This window comes from Trichechus manatus, unplaced genomic scaffold (assembly GCF_000243295.1).
Source record: "Trichechus manatus latirostris isolate Lorelei unplaced genomic scaffold, TriManLat1.0 scaffold00103, whole genome shotgun sequence".
Lineage (NCBI taxonomy): Eukaryota > Metazoa > Chordata > Mammalia > Sirenia > Trichechidae > Trichechus > Trichechus manatus.
The window spans coordinates 5408064-5426064 of NW_004444039.1; the positions used below are offsets into that span (position 1 = coordinate 5408064).

General features: G+C 39.6%; 1 protein-coding gene across 7 annotated transcripts in view; it reads right to left on the reverse strand.

Moving 5' to 3' along the window:
• DTNBP1 (dystrobrevin binding protein 1) overlaps positions 1 to 18001 on the reverse strand; it is a 156201-nt gene that overhangs the window by 117288 nt on the left and 20912 nt on the right. For 4 of the 7 annotated variants that reach the window (XM_004382978.2, XM_023737474.1, XM_023737475.1 and 1 more), the window contains exons 2-3: positions 16859 to 16912; positions 16053 to 16103 (exon numbers count right to left, since the gene is read on the reverse strand). Coding sequence is in view for 3 of the 7 variants with exons in the window: in XM_023737474.1 (XP_023593242.1) it covers positions 16053 to 16103; positions 16859 to 16912 (105 nt within the window). In the remaining 4 variants the exon portion in view is untranslated. Of the gene's footprint in view, positions 1 to 1584; positions 1638 to 16052; positions 16104 to 16858; positions 17895 to 18001 lie in introns of those variants that run through there. The other 3 variants (XM_023737477.1, XM_023737476.1, XM_023737478.1) reach the window with 3 other exon arrangements.

Below are 18001 nucleotides of genomic sequence, written 5' to 3' on the forward strand. Positions count from 1 at the left end.
TAGAGGATAAAGCAGTAGAAATTATTGAGTCTGAACTGCACCAAGAGACAAGGATCAAGACAACTGAGTAAAGCCTAATGGAACTGTGTAACACCAGCAAGTGAACTAACATCTGCCTCATGGTAATTTCAAGGAGAAGGAAGAAAGGGACAGAAGAATATTTGAAGAAACAGTGGCAGAAAACTTTCCAAATACGACAAAGGAAATGAAGCTATAAATCCAAGAAGCTCAATGAACTTCAAGTAGGATAAACCCAAAAAGATTCACACCAAGACACATTATAATCAAGTTCTCAAAAACTAAAAGTAAAGGGAATCCTAAAAACAGCAAGAGAGAAGAGAACTGTCACAAACAAGGGATCCTCAATAACAGTAAGTGACAATTTCTCCTCAGAAACCTTGGAGGCCAGAAGGTAGTGGAATGCCATATTTAACATGCTGAAAGAAAAGAAGTGTCACCCAAAAATTCTTTTTCCAGCACAACTGTCCTTCATGAATGAGGATGAAGTTAAGACATTCACATACACACAAAAGCTGAAGGAGTTAGTTACTGTTGGGAAAATGGTACAGCAGTCTATCGCACAGCCTTCCGACCCTTACATGGGCACATCGTCAGAAGCATTAGGCCCAGAACATTACAGAACAGAGGCTGGGAACTGAGATGCTCTCTCCCACTCTCCCAGTCTCCTCTCCTTATCAGGGAAACTCCCTCCCTGTTCTGGGCACACAGAAAACTCTCTCTCTGCTCTGCTTACGTGTGTGCATCACATGGCATCTGGTCAACCCTCTATCTGTTACTAAACCAAAAAACCAAGCCTGATTCAGAGTCATAGTGACCCTACAGGACAGACTAGAACTAGCCCTCCCAGCCCTTCTAGCCATTATCTTTGTAACTCCCACCAAATGACTGGGTGGAATCATATAAATGAGGCACTCGTGGCCCACAAAGGGGATTGGATAGCTTACTAATAATGTAAATAAGGTGGACAGCACCCTTGTGGAGGTGGGACTATACTAATAAGGTGTATGGAACCCTAAGGAGGGGATTGGTCAGTTTTGCCATCCCACTAAGCTTAAAGGAAGATATGGAGAAAGAGGGGAATTGTAACACGGAAGGCAGTGAGAGATGGTGGCAAAGCAGTAGTAGGAGTTACAGCAGTGGGAGACGGCAGGAACCAGGAGACCAGCAGGAGACAGTGCAGTGAGTTTCCTGGCCCACGGAGTGAGAAAGCTGAGCACCTTCGGGCAGGAGGCTTGTTGGCAGAATGGGGTGCCTCCAGGCACTTACTGGCAGAGCTAAACAGCTTTGTAACACTTGCCTGAGCAGGACAGAGGCTGGGCCAAGGGCCAGGGAGAGGCCTACCTGCAGCCACGGCTGAGAAGAGGCTGTCCTGATGGAAGAAGTATATCCTAAATTATAACCTATAACTTCCCTAATAAACCTCATAATTGTGAGTATGGTCTGTGAGTTCGGTGTGGCCACTGCAACAAATTATTGAACCTAGCAGAGAAGTAGGGAGGGCCTTGGGAGGGACAGCTGGTGTCAGAATCAGTTAAAAGGTTGGAAGGTGGAGGCATGTCTGACCTCTGACTCACAGCAATCAGCCTTGGGCTATTGATCTTGATTCTCTTTCCCCCTTGTGAAGTTAGAGGAGGTCAGACACCCTGCCACCTCATTTTTACAGTTGGCATCAGAAGCGAGATTCGTTGCAATGGCTCCAGACTCATGGAAGCATGGAGAAGTGGCGAGGGACGTGAAACTTTTGATTCTTGAGTGGTTACTTTGGTTTCTGTTATCTGTAATGGCTGAAAATAAAGTAAGAGACGTTATGGTGCAGCTGAGGGGAGAAGAGGTGCATCTGGAATGGCTTGGGGACAAAAGCCAGGCTGGAAAAGCAGGATAAGTGATAGGGGGCCAGGGTCTTGTGGTTCCACCCAGCTAAAGACCCAAGGCCATATGCATATGAATGGGAAGATACTTACAGTGTAGAGATGATAAAACCGGAATGTGTTTATTTGAATGTACTATGGATACTGAATGTATCTCCTACCTAGTATTGTAAAACAGACCTACATGTATAATGGAAATGAATACTGGGTATTATAGATTTCAGAGAGCATGTAACTCCACCTTCAGTCAATACTTGACTGGACATGCTAAAAGGGAAGCTAGGATTTTCCCAAAAGAAACATAGGCTGTTAGTTTGAATGCAGTAGCCCTGTGAATATAGTGGGCATAGGCTGAAAACCTGAGCCCCACCCAGGACATCTGTATCTGAAAAGCCATGCAGACCCATCCAGAACTGCTGAGAGAACAGGGAAACTGCACTTGAAGGAAGGACCTACAGGAAAAAAATGATTGTTTTGCTTTTTGAATTCTGAGCAAGAGGTTTGCCTTTGGATGCCCTGAGGCATAAATGTCAGTCAGTGCCCATGAGAAGAACCCTCCTTTTTAGGACAGGAAGTTAAAGGAAGCCAGCGGGTAGACAGCCTCACAGCCTCGTAGGCTTGTCTGTGGTGACCACCTGGTCCACTTGATAAGTGGAAGTGGGGGAGGTGCAGCAATGAAGAGACAGGCTGAGTTTGGACATGTTTCACTGGCACCTGTGCGGGTAAGGGTATGAGAGAGAGAGGAGGGGCTGGTTGGTCTGATGTGAAGATGAACTCCTGAGCCTACAGGTGGTGCCTGTTGACCTAGCCCACAGGAGACAGGGATGAGAAAGGGCTGGCTGGTCTGAAGTGCAGGGAGGTGTGTAGACTCTCGAGCCTGCAGTGCAGTGAATTACTTAATATGGCCCTACTAGCCATAGTCTTTGTAGCTACTACCAAATGACTGGGTGGGACTACGCAAACGAGGCTACTGTGGCCCAACAAGGGGATTGGACACCTTGCTAATAATGTAAATAAGGTGCATGGCACCCTCGTGGGGGTGGGATCACATATATAAGGTATATGGAACCCTAATGAGGGGATTGGTCAGTTTTGCCATCCTGCTAGGCTTAAAGGGAGACACAGAGAGAGGGGGGAGCTGTAACACGGAAGACAGTGAGAGACGGCAGCACAGCAGTAATAACAGCAATAGCAGCAGAGATGGCAGGAACGAGGAGATTGGAGCAAGACAGCTGCGGTGGGGCTCGCTGACCCACGGAGCTAAGAGAAGGCTCCCAGCAGGACCCAGTGGCAGAGGGCAAGCAGAAGCTATCCTGATCGAGGAACTGCATCCTGAGTTGTTTCTGTTACTTCAGAGTCGTTCCTGATCCCGAGTTGTACCCCATTACTTCCCTAATAAACTGTTTAACTGTAACTACGGTCTGTGAGTTCTGTGAGAACTCACAGAATTAGGGAACCCAAAGACAGGAGGGAGAGTACTTAGGGGAGGGGGAGTAGCTGATACTAGAGATGATGGAGTGGGACAGCAGTTTGGAAAAGTTGGACATCTGGGACATCTTTAACCTCCACCTCACAGGAACCAGCTTTGTGCCGATCCTGATAAAAGAAATTATTCATTTAGATATTAAATGCAATTCTCATGGTAACCACAAGGAAAAAATCGAAAAACGACATACAAAAGGAAAGAAGAAAATCAAAATTGTTTACTACAAAAATCAGCTAAAAATAAATGTTAGCTGTATTGCAGGAAATGAGGGACAAAAAAGATCTAAGCCACACACAAAAAAACAAAAACAAAATGGAAGAAGTCAGTCCTTCCTTATCAGTAACGACCTTAAATATAAACGAATTAAACAGGCCAATCAAAAGACAGAGAGTGGCAGAATGGATTAAAAAGCATGACCCATTTGTATGCTGTCTATAAAAGACAAACCTTAGGCCCAAAGACATAAACCGGATGGAAATGAAAGAATGGAAAAAATACATATTCCATGCAAACAGTAACTAAAAGACAAGTGAGGTGGCTATGTTAATATCAGACAAACAGACTTTAAATCAAAGTCTATTATAAGAAACAAAGAAAGAAATTATATAACGATAAAAGGGTTAATTCATCAAGGAGATGTAACAATTATAAATATATATGTATCTAATATCAGAGCCCCAAGATGTATGAAGCAAACACTAACAGAATTGAAGGGAGAAATAGATAATTCTATAATAATAGTTGGAGACTTCAGTGACACACCACTTTCAATAATAGTCAGAACATCTAGAAAGATCAATAAAGAAGTAATGGATTTGAATAATGCTATACACCTACCAGAATACCCAACAACAGCAAAATGCATACTCTTCTCCAAAGCACATGAATCATTCTCCAAGACAGACCACGTGCTAGCTCACAAAGCAAGTCACAATAAGTTTAAAAAGAATGAAATCATCTTTCTCAACCACAGCGGATGAAACTAAGCATTAATAATAGAAGAACAACTGGAAAATATACAAATATGTGGAAATTAAACAACACATTATTAAACAACCAACAGGTAAAGGGAGAAATCAAGAGAGAAATCAGAAAATACTAAGAGTCAAGTGAAAATGAAAGCACAACATACCAAAACTTACAGTATTAAGTAAAGGCAGTACCCTGGGAGAAATTTATAGCAGTAAATGCCTACATTAAAAAAGAAGGAAAGATCTCAAATAAATCAATAACCTAACTTTACAAGTGGAGAAACTAGAAAAAGCAAACTACCAGAATGTAGTTCCTCATTGCCCCTTGTCCCTCATTTCCTCCAATACTGCTACCAAAGCTACCAGAAAGAAGGAAAGAACAAAGATCAGAGCAGAAATAAATGAAATAAAAATAGAGAAACGATAGACAGATTCAATGAAACCAGAAGATCTTTGAAAATCTTAACTAGACTGGCAAAAAAAAAAGAGCAAGAGAGAGAAGATGCAAAAAATTAAAATCAGAAATCAAAGTGAGGACGTTAAAACCAACCCAAGAGAAATAAAAAAGCTCATGAGAGAATACTATTAACAACTGGTCAACAAATTAGATAACTTGGATGAAATGAACAAATTCCTAGAAACACATAAACCACCTACATTGACTCAAGAAGAAACAGAAGATTTCTTAAGATCCGTAATAACTGCAGAGACTCAATCAGTAATTAAAAACCTCCCAACAAAGAAACGTCCTAGACTAGATGGCTTCACTGGGGAATTCTACCAAACTATTTATAAAAGAAGTGACATCAATTCTTCTCAAACTTTTCCAAAAAAAAGAAGAGAACCAAACACTTCCTAACTCATTCTGTAAGGCTAACACTACTCAAACCAATGCCAGACAAAGACACAAGAAAACACAACCACAGACCAATATCCCTCATGAATATAGATGCAAAAACTCTCAACAAAATACTCGCAAACTGAATCCCACGGCATATTAAAGATATTACATACAATGATCAAGTGGGATTTGTCCCAGAAATGGAAGGGTGGTTCAAAATTGTAAAATCAATCAATGTAATATACCACATTAACAGAAAAAGAACCACGTGATCATCTCATTAACCCAGAAAAGGCATCTGACAAAATCCAACGCTCTTTCATGATAAAAGCACTCAACAAACTAGGAATAGAAGGGAAATTCCTCAATATGATAAAGAGCATTTATGAAAAACCCACAGCTAACATCATACTCAATGGAAAAAGACTCAGAGCTTTCTTATTAAGATCAGGAACAAGACAAGATACCTCTCTCACCACTGCTGTTTAATATTGTACTGGAAGTCCTGGCCAGAGTAATTAGGAAGAGAAAGAAAGAAACGGAATGGGAAGAAGTAAAACCATCACTTTTCACAGATGACATGATCCTATACATAGAAAACTCCAAAGAATCCACAAGAAAGCTACTAGAACTAATACATGAATTCAGCAAAGTGGCAGGGTACAAAGTCAACACACAAAAATCAACGGAGTCTCTATACACCAGCAATGAACAATCTGAAAAGGATTTTAAAGAAACAATTCCATATACAATGGCAGCTAAAAGAATAAAACCCCTAGGAATAAATTTAACCAGAGTGGTGAAAGATTTATACACTGAAAACTATAAAACATTGTTGAAAGAAATTAAAGAAGGCCTAAATAAATGGAAGGACATTCTATGTTCATAGATTGGAGGCCTTAATATATTGTTAAAATGTCAATAATACCTAAAGCAATCTACAGATTCAAAGAATTACCATCAAAATTCCAACAGCTTTCTTTGCAGAAATGGAAAAGTCAATCCTCAAATTAATGTGGAATTGCAAGGGGCCCCAAACAGGCAAAGCAATCTTGAAAAAAAAGAACACAGAAGGAGGACTCATACTTGAGATGTTTCCCAATCTCAAACATTATTGTAAATCTACAGTATTCAAAACAGTCTGGTCTTAGTATAAAGACAGACATATAGACCGATGGAACAGAAATGACAGTCCAGAAATAAGCCCATACATCTATGGTCAACTGATTTTTCACAAGAGTGCTAAGTCCACTCAATGGGGAAAGAACAGTCGCTTCAATAAATGGAACTGGGACAAATGGATTTCCACATGAGAAAGAATGACGCTGGACCCATATCTCACACCACATTCAACAGTTAACTCAGAATGGATCAACAGCCTAAATATGAGAATTAAATCATAAAACTGTTAGAAGAACCCTTAGAAGAAAACACAGGAGTAATGCTTTGGGAGCTAGTTTTTGACAATGGATTCTGAAATATGACAACAAAAGCAAAAGGAACAAAAGAGAATATGAATAAATTGAATTTCATCCAAATTAAAAACTTTTGTGCAAAGGACTTTATTAACAAAGTGAAGAAACAATCTACAGAATGGGAGACAATATTTGGGAACCATATATTTGATAAGCGTTTAATATCCAGAACATACGAAGTATTCCTACAACTTACCACAAACAACCCAATCAAAAAATGGGCAAAGGACTTGAATAGATATTTCACCAAAGAAGATACACAAATGGCCAGCAAGCACATTAAAAGATGCTCAATGTCAACAGTGAAACTCGAATTGAAACCACAATGAGATGCCACTCCACCCTCACTAGAGTGGTTAAAATCAGAAAAACGGAAAACGAGTTTTGTTGAGGATGTGGAGAAACTGGAACCCTCATCCTTTGATGGTGAGGTTATGAAATGGTGCAGCCACGAGGAAAAACAATTTGTTGGTTCCTCAAAAAAAGTTAAATGTAGAATTACCATCTAACCCAGCCATTTCACTCCTATACCCAAAAGACAGGAGAGCAAAAATGCAAACAGAGACTTGTACACTCACGCTCACTGCAGCACTAGTCACAACAGCCGCAAGGTGGAAACAACCTAAACATCAACTGACAGATGAATGGATAAACAAAATGTGATATATACAGAAAATGGAATACAGCCAGAACACGCATGAGAAGTGAGCATGGTGAGACCTCCTCTCACATAATTTGAGCTTGTTATCAGGAGGAACTAACCCCTGGAGAAGGACATCATGCTTGGTAGAGGGTCAGAGAAAATGAAGAAGATCCTCAAGGAGATGGACTGACATAGTGGCTGCAACAAGGGGCTCAAGCCTAACTATGATTGTGAGGATGGCACAGGACCAGGGAGTGTTCCGTTCTGCTGTACACAGGCTTGCTGTGAGCTGGAACTGACTCAATGACACCTAACAACAATAAAGAGAAACTTCTGATACATGTTACAACATGGATGAACCTTGAAAATATTATGCTGAGTGAAATAAATCAGTCACAAAATGACAAATATTGTATGATCTCATGTAATTGTAAGTATCTAGATTAGGCAAATGTATAGAGACCAAAGTTTATTAGTGGTAAAAGTGGGAGGGAGCGGGAATGGGAAATTTACTGCTTAAAGGCCCTGAGTTTCTGTTAAGGGTGATGGTAAAATCTGGAAACGGGCAGTCCTGATGGTTGTACAACATGATGAATGTAATCAATGTCACTGAACTGTAATGGATAAAAATGTTGAAATGGCAAATGTTTGGTTATATGTATATATTTACTACAATTAAAACAAAATACTATCCAAAGATGAATCTGAACATCTTATGGTGCCAGAAAGTAATAAAAAGCTAAAAAAATAACGGTGATGTGTCAAAAGGACACAGAAGCCAACTTGAAGGGGTTTCCAACAGCCAAATCTGGGATAATCTGAGCAACAAAATAAATGGTGGTAATGGATTATAACTCAAAGAATAAAACAAATATCCAAGACTCCCAACTGGTATAAATGACTGAATACATACATAAATGGAGAGGAGAGAAAACTCTTCCTTACAGTAGAATTCTACTTAGTAAATATAGAAGTAATGACTGAAACTCTCCTCACCATTTGGTGAAGAGAACAGTAAACTGCTTCAGGCAGGAATCTACTGAATTCTAAAATTCATCATGTGAAAGAAACAGGTTATTTCCAATCTTAAGTATCTCCTCACGGGATACTTACTAATTAAAACAGGAAAAATAGGGCTAACAGTGGAGAAACCTGGCAGACACTTTCTTAACCAAGTGGTCAAGATTAACATCAATGACAACGAGACATCTCAACATCATGTACCTCCTGATCCGACGCACTGGGTAGGTAGGGCACAACGCTATTCTTCTCGTATTTGTGCCAAAAAGCCACTAACCTGAATTTAATCAAGAGGAAATAGATAACAGACAGCCCCAGATTGACAGACATTCTGAAAAATAACTTGTCAATACTCTCCAAAGTGTCAGAGTCGCGGAAGACAAGGGAAGAACTTAAAGGACACTAAGACAATGTGACAGTTGTTCCAGGTTGAACCGTGTCCCCCAAAAATGTGTGTTGTAAATCCTAACGCCTGTACCTGTGCACATAATCCCATTTGGGAAAAGGGTTTCTTTATGTTAATGAGGCCATATCAATATAGGGTGTGTTTTAAACCTACTGACTTGTGAGATATCAAAAGAGCAGATGAGGCACAGAGGCAAGCAAGCTAGAATGGGGGAGAAGATAGACGCCAGGGGGACATCTCCAAGGAACGTTGAGAAAGACACTAGAGAAGCTGAGAGGAAGATCTTCCCCAAGAGCAGACAGAGCCTTCTCCTACAGCCAGCGCCCTGAGTTCGGACTTCAGTCAACTCAACTGTGAGAAAATCAACGTCTGTTCGTTAAAGGCACCCACTCGTGGCATTTTTGTTTACAGCACCACTAGATGACGAAGACGGTAACTAAATGCACTCTGTGATTTTACGCTGATCCTGATCCAGAAAAAAGACGTTGGTGCGACAACTGATTAAATGTGAATACGGTCTTTGACTGAGGTTTGAAATTTGATTAGTTAAATGTACTTATCAAATTTTCTAGTTTGACAATTGTACTATGGTTATGCAAAATACTAACACTGAGGAAGCTGGAATTCCTTGTTCTATTTTTGCAACTTTTTTGTAAGTCTGAAACCATTTCAAAATGAAAAGTTAAAAAATAAAATTTCTGAGCTATTATTCATATAGTTGTTGATGTAAAACATGACTTCCTGTCTTATCTAAAATCCTAACTATCCAACTGAAAATTCTCTGAACAGGAATACATATTTCATGGGTTTATACTGCCTCTCCTCATAGTCATGGAGAGACAATTTTTCTGTTGAACTTAAACAGACATCAATCTGAATAATCCAGGGGTTTGAACAGGTTCGTTCAGGTTCAAACCCCTGCTGAGAATTTGCATTTCCACCCCAGATGTACTGAATCAGAATCAACACTTTAACAAGAACCCCAGGTGATTCTTATGTATAATAAATTTTTAAGAACTGCTTAGCTACTAGTGATTCTCAGAACTGGTCCCTAACCAGCAGCATTACCATCACCTGGGAACTTGTTAGAAATGCAAATTCTTAGCAGGGGTTCCCACCAGAATGAACCTGTCTGAAGCCCTGGAATAATCCCCATAGACTGTACTAGGATCTATATGTAATGAAAAGCGAAGGTTACACGGGTAATACAATCTCACTGCTGACTAACGGAAAACTCCTAAGTTTTCTTTGCTCTATCAGACTGTGTAAGTATCAGTTAAAATCAACAAGTATTTATTGAGTGCCGGCACTGTTAGGCACCAAAGTTGCTGAGACGAATTTTACTTTTTCATCTTTATTGTCCTGGTTATCTGGCTCAGAACAGAAACACAATAGGTATTTATTAAATGTCTGCTGAGTGAAGAAATAGGCACATTAATTTTAAATCGAAAATTCAGGGATTCATGATTAAAATTTTCCATTACTTTTTCCACATCAGTGGGAAGGGGCAAATTAGTCCAATGACTTGGACTCCAAATCATTATTTTCCTCCTGCCTCTCCCCATCTTTTTTCTCTTACTACGTCCACTCTCCACACTCTCCTTGCCTTACACATCACCCTCCCTCACTTCCACCAGCTGGATCATTTCAGCACCTAATTCATGATTCTCCTGCTGTCTCTGGCATTCTCTCCACCTAGATCATCCCAACCATTCACGTTCTCTGTTCTAACTCCTACACCACTGAGCACTACTGGAGAAGGTCATACAAATCCATTACAAATTTATGACACCCAACCTAGAATGAGCTTTAGCTGCCAAGGAGCACTTTTTAAAAACAGTCATCTTGATAGATTGCTTCCTGAAGTCCACACAGCAGGTGTTATATAGCTCATCCTGGTTTGAAACCCAACCACTCTCAACAGATGGATGACCTTACTGCTCCATTTTACTGAGATAAAGATCCTGGATGTAAACTCCTTCAATTTTCTTGTGTTCACACTCAAATATATTTAAAATTATAAATCAATGCTGAAGAAATGGAAAAAGGATCACATTCATGATGAAATAATTTATCCCATCAAATAATTATTGAACAAATTCTTTGTATACTATGATAAAATTAGTGGAAGGGCTCAAAATACCATCAAAAGGTCAACATATACATAAATAATTATCTTATAAGGCAGACAAAGTGCTAATTATAAAGCATCAGAGCTACAGGGAGGAGCCCTGGTGGCACAATGGTTAAAGCACTCAGCTGCCAACCAGCAGTTTAAACCCATCAGCTGTCCCACAGAAGAAAGATGTGGCAGTTGGCTTCCATAAAGATTACAGCCTTGGAAATCCTATGGGGCAGTTCTGCTCTGTCCTATAGGGTTGCTAAGAGTCAGAATCAACTGGAGGTCAGTGGGTTTGGGTTTTTTTGGTTTAGAGCAATAGGAAGCACACAACAACAACAGAACAGGAAGGTCCCCAGGTGGAGAAAACTGTCCTCAACTGCGAACCTAAAGGCTGGTGGTTGGAACCCACCCAGCGTTACCGCAGAAGAAAAGTCCTGGTGATCTGCTTAAGATTACAGTCAAGAAAGTCCTATGGAACAGTTCTACTCGGTAACACATGGGGTCACCATGAGTCAGAACTGATGTGATGGCAACCACCACCAACAGAGCTACAGGAATAAAGGAGACTAATTCTTGACTGAGTTGAACTACACTGTTTAAAAAATTATAATTTAGTGTTCACTATTTAATATGGTCTTTTCCCCATTCAATATTAGTTCCAATGAAAAAAGTTATATATGATAGTCTGTAAGAAATGGGATGGCAGATGATGTACAAAAACTAACTCTAAATGGATCAAAGACCTAAATATAAAACCTAAAACGATAAAGATCATGGGAGAAAAAATAGGGACAACGCTAGGAGCCCTAATACATGGCATAAACACAATACAAACCATAACAATGCACAAACACCAGAAGAGAAACTAGATAACTGTGAGCTCCTAAAAATCAAACACTTATGCTCATCAAAAGACTTCACCAAAAGAGTAAAAAGACAATCTACAGACTGGGAAAAATTTTTTGCTACAATATAGCCAATCAGGGTCTAATATCTAAAATCTACAAGATACTGCAAAACCTCAACAAAAAGATGACAAACAACCCAATTTAAAAAATGGGCAAAAGATATGAACAGACACTTCACCAAAGAAGACATTCAGGCAGCTAACAGATACATGAGGAAATGCTCACGATCATTAGCCACTGGAGAAATGCAAATCAAAACTACAATGAGATACCATCTCACCCCAAAAAGGCTAGCACTAATCCAAAAAACACAAAATAATAAATGTTGGAGAGGTTGTGGAGAGATTGGAACATTTGCATTGTTGGTGGGAATGTAAAATGGTACAACCACTATGGAAAACGATTTGATGCTTCCTTAAAAAGCTAGAAACAGAAGTAACCCCACTCCTTGGAATATATCCTAGAGAAATCAGGGCCATCACACGAATAGATATATGCACACCCATGTTCACTGCAGCACTGTTCACAAGAGCAAAAAGATAGAGACAGCTTAGGTGCCCATCAACGGACGAATGGATAAACAAATTATGGTACACACACACAATCGAATACTACACAACGATAAAGAACAATGATGAATCCGAGAAATATCTCACAACACAGATGAATCTGGAAGGCATTATGCTGAGTGAAATTAGTCAGTCACAAAAGGACAAATATTGTATGAGACTGCTATTATAAGAACACAAAAAAAGTTTTAAACACAGAAGAAAACATTCTTTGATGGTTACAAGGGTGGGAAAGGAGGGAGAGGGGAATTCACTAACTAGATAATAGACAATCATCTTAGATGAAGGGAAGGACAACACACAATACAGAGGAAGTCAGCACAACTGGACTAAACCAGAAGCTAAGAAGTTTCCTGAACACAACCAAACACTTCAAGGGACAGAGTGGCATGGGTGAGGGTCTGGGGACCATGGTTTTGGGAGACATCTAGGTCAACTGGCATAACAAAGCTTATTAAGAAAATGTTCTGCATCCTACTTTGGTGAGTGGTGTCTGGGGTCTTAAAAGCTTGTGAGCGGCCATCGAAGATGCATCAATTGGTCCCGACCCACTTGGAGCAAAGGAGAACGAAGAACACCAAAGACACAAGGAAAACATTAGCCCAAGAGACAAATGGGCCACATAAACCAGAGACTCCATCAGCCTGAGACCAGAACTAGATGGTGCCCAGCTACCACCAATGACCGCCCTGATAGGGAACACAACAGAGGGCTCCCTGACAGAGCAGGAGAAAAGTGTGGAGCAGAACTCAAATTCACATGAAAAGACCAGACTTAATGGTCTGACTGAGACTGGAGGAACCCTCAAAGCCATGGCCCCTGGATGCTCAGTTAACCCAGAACTAAAACCATTCCTGAAGTCCACTCTTCAGACAACGATTAGACTGGAGTATAAAACATACAATAATACTCATGAAGAGCGTGCTTCTTGGTTCAGTCAGCTACATGAGACCAAATTGGCGGCTCTTGTCCAGAGGCAAGATGAGAAGGCAGGAAGGGACAGGAGCTGGTTGGATGGACACAGGAAACCCAGGGTGGAAAGGGGGAGTGTGCTGTCACACTGTAGGGATTGCAACTAGTGTCACATGACAATGTGTGTATGAATTTTTGTATGAGAAACTGACTTGAGCTGTGAACTTTCACCTAAATTACAATAAAAAAAAAAAAAGAAATGGACTGCATGAAAGAATAAAAGTTCTAGAAATTAATGAATTCAGTCTTCAGATTTTTATAAAAAACCAAGTGTAACCTGGGCCAAAAACAAAACACACACACATGGTCAAAGTGGAGAAAATAAAAAAGACAATTACTATAAAGCAGTACACCTAAATTAAAGCATACTGGGGTTGTAAACAGCTGCCTCTGGTTCATGAACAATTCTGAAATTCTGGGTCCCAGAATAGGAAGAGCTTAGCGGGAGATGGTCCACTTGCAGGCTGTGTTTCAGTGAAATGTATGGACACATGATAAACACCTTCCTATGGTTGTAAATTTTCATACTAACTCCCCAAAGCACATCAGCACTCCAAAAAACTACCACACAGTCTACACATCTGTCACAGGTTGAACTGTGTCCCCCCAAAATATCTGTCAACTTGGCTGTGCCGTGATTCCCAGTATTGTGTGACTGTCCACCATTTTGTCATCTGATGTGATTTTCCTGTGTGTTGTAAATCCTACTTCTATGATGTTAATGAGGCAGGATTAGAGGCAGTTATGTTAATGAGTCAGGACTCAATCTACAAGATTAGGTTGTGTCTTAAGTCAATCTCTTTTGAGACATAAAAGAGGGAAGCGAGCAGAGAGACATGGGGACTTCATACCACCAAGAAACAAGAGCCAGGAGAATAGCATATCCTTTGGACCCCGGGTCCCTGCACTGAGAAGCTTCTAGACCAGGGGAAGATTGATGACAAGGAACTTCCCCCAGAGCCCACACAGACAGAAAGCCTTCCCCTGGAGCTGGCACCCTGAGTTCAGACTTCTAGCCTCCTAAACTGTAAGAGAATAAATTTCTCTTTGTTAAAGCCATCCACTTGTGGTATTTCTGTTATAGCAGCACTAGATAACTAAGACAACATCTAATAGAAAACTTACAGTGAAATGAAGTTCTTTCAACTAAGATACTAGATTAAAAAAATGGACACAATATAAGCAGTTACCAGTACACCACTGATTAATTTTTCTCTACCACAGAAGATGTCTGAGTACATGCTTCACTCAACAAAACTAAGCAGGAAATTGATATCAAATTAAGCACTTTGCATTTCAGAGAAGAAAAACTGTCTAGATTTAGCAACAATAAAAGAAACCCAGTAAAGAACTAGAAAAGAGAAAGTCAAATGTAGGTATAGATGATTGTGTTGTAATAAACACAGATAAGGAAAAGCACCATACCTTCTGCCTTTATCACACATCTGTCAGGTGGCATGCTACTGAGTACTGAAGTGCAGGTAACGACACAAACCACAGGATAACAACATAAACCACAGACCTGTTTTTTACAACAGCATTACTGAGGTACAATTCTCACACCATAAAACTGACCCTTCTGAAGGGTACAGTTTAGTAGTTTCTAGCATCCCAGAAAGAAATTTTCAACATCCCAGAAAGAAATTCATACCCATTAGCAGTCACTCCCCTCCTCCCCTCAGCTCCTGACACCCACTCATCTACTTTCTGTCTCTATGGATTTGTCTAGTCTGGGTATGTCACATAAACGGAATCATACAAAGCTGGCCTTGTGTGCTGGTTTCACTTAGTATAATGTTTTCAATGCTTCCTCCGTGTCATTGCCATGTATCACTACTTCATTCCTTTTTATGGTCGAATAACATCACATTTTATAGATACACCACATTCTACCTATTCATCAGTTGATGGACATTTTGGTGGTTTATACTTTTTGGCTATTATGAATAATATTGTTACCAACACTGGTGTATGAATTTTTGAGCTGGCACGTTTTCACTTTTCTTGGGTATACACTGCACCTAGGAGTGAAGCTGCTGGGTCATATGGTAACATCCATTTTCTTTGGAGAGATGTCTATTCAAATCTTTGCCTATTTCCTCCCTGAGTTATTTGTCTTCTTATTATTGAGTTATAAGGGCTCTTTACATACTCTAGATTCAAGTCCCTCATCACCTATGATTTGCAAATATCTTCTCCCATTTTGTGGGCTGTCTTTTCACTTTCTTAATGGTGTTCACAGAAATATAAATCTTTTCCATTTTACTGAAGCCCAATTTAACTATTTTTCCCCTTGTTGCTTGCGCTTTTGTTGTCATGTCTAAGAAAACCATATATTTTACTGTCTAAGAAAACCATATATTTGACTATCTCATCTGAATGTCAACACAGCAGGATTTCAATAGGCATAGATGGGAAAAGAAATGGCATAAAATTAAGAAAAAAAGAAACAGAATTACTGAGGACCCAAATTCAGAATCGGTTTTTCTTGCAACAACAAAACCATACACGTAACAAATACAAATAATAAAGTATTGACTGGTAAATGCAATAGTTATCTGCTCAAAGTCTGAATGGTCTTCGTGCTAACCAGTGAGAACTGAAAACCCCTTAGGTCAAACAGTAGGTAAATCATTTCCAATCATGGCAGTAAGGTAAAAATTCAGTTGTTTTAAGGTCTGTATGAATTATAAAATATTTTTAGATGATAGTCACAAGGATAACCTTCCTATTTGAATGAAAACACCTACCTGCTCAGTAATTCTAAGCCAGCACAGTACTTTGGCACACATGGAACAGTCCTGCCAAAAGAAATATTTATTTTATTAAAATTGTTTCTGATTCAGGCCAACTGAAAGAAAAAACCCAAGTTAGATACAAGAATTTTGACATCGTCAATTGTAATACAAGATATTTTAAAATCAATAATGATAATTTATCTAAACTTTTAGAGAAACGTACTGTTTTATTTCAAAGTTAATATACTATCAACAGTCACTCTGCAGTACTGAGATTGTTTTTAGTGTATAAGAAGCACTTTAATATAATGCTAGATACTAAGAATAAATCAAAGTTCATCATCCCTAGGCTGAAAGTGAAATTTGGCCACATGCTTTACTTTAAAAAAATGAAGAAATTGCACAACTAATAGCAGCGTTTTCATATAAAACAGGTAACACAACTAAAGAGGCTCACTTGCCAAGTACTGTTTCATTATTACTTTGCTGTTCAGTAATGCCTGACTTTTACTTTTGCTCTTAATATACAACTTTAAAATGATTAATCAGATATACTTCACTATAATAAAAATATTTTTAGAAATGATTAATCGTGATCAAACAGTAGTCATTGATTCTCACGGAGTACAACAATTACATTTCATTTTTCCTTTCATTTTACTATTTTATCAGAAAATTTCATTGCAAAATTTAGAAAGAACCAATAAATTGTTTTCTAGTCAGATGCACTCAAAAGATCTAAAATTACATTATATGCAGACAGCCAAAAGGTGTATGAAATTTAAGACGCCGTAAATTAAACATCAGCACAAGCTCACCTGGGTTGGCTTTTTACTTTCGCTTCTCTTGACTTGTCACTCAAAGTCTTCAACCTAAGATGCAACAAATATAAAACAGAACATTGTGTCAAGGCCAGGAGATTTCCAACCAAACGTTCAGAACTGTTAACATTTTAAGTCAGATGAACTAATGTTTTAGAAAGAACTGAGCCCCTCCACAGATACATATTTGAGTGCTTACTCTATGTCAGACTGCAAATGAAAATTTGTAGCAAACATCTTTATAATTTTCTTTGCCCTAAACCCCTTTTTTTAGAAACAGATTCCTAACTGCCATCAGGCTAGAGAAACCTCATTAGAAACAGAAGTGCTCCATAGAGGTGAACCAACAGGTAACAAAGGTGCCCAGGAAGCCACGTTACTGAGCACTACCCAACCAGGCACTCCAATCTCTTCAAGCGCCAACAGTCTCTGAAATTTTAGCTACTGATTAAAAGCATCTAAAAGATACTGCAAACTTCCTTCATTAAAGAGGACCTGCTGTATTCTATTTAACATTTTCTGATAACTCTGGGTCATTATTATGAATCTCACTAGCTGCACTTTGGGAATCCCTGGGTGGCACAAATGGTTAAGCGCTCGACTACTAACTGAAAGGCTGGCAGTTTGGAGGCACACTGGAAGAAAGGCCTGGCAATCTGCTTCTGAAAGGTCACGGCCCTGAAAACCATAGGGAGTGCAGAGCTGCTCTGAAACACAGGGGGTCATCACGCATTGGAACTGACTCAACAGCCACTGGTGACTGTACCTTGCGGCAAGAGAGCGCTCCTCTCAGATGCCCCTGAGTTAGCAACGCTTCCACCTTTACTAACTTGAAACCCATCTACAGCTGGTTTTCTGTATTCGTTTGTTTGGGCTCTTTTGTCTATTTTTTTCTAAATCTTCTGTCTCTGCCACTGGCCATCTGGCTATCAGCTATCTGCTAGCTACCTAACTATGGCAGCCACCATCCCTTCTGTTTGCTGTGTTTAAGTTACGGGGCTGGTAGCCAGATAAATGGACTAAAACTGCATATATAAAATTAAATAGGCTCTTCTACATGGATGAAACTGGAGGGCATTATGCTGAGTGACGTCAGTCACAAAAGGACAAATATTGTATGAAGCTTTACTGCAAAAACTC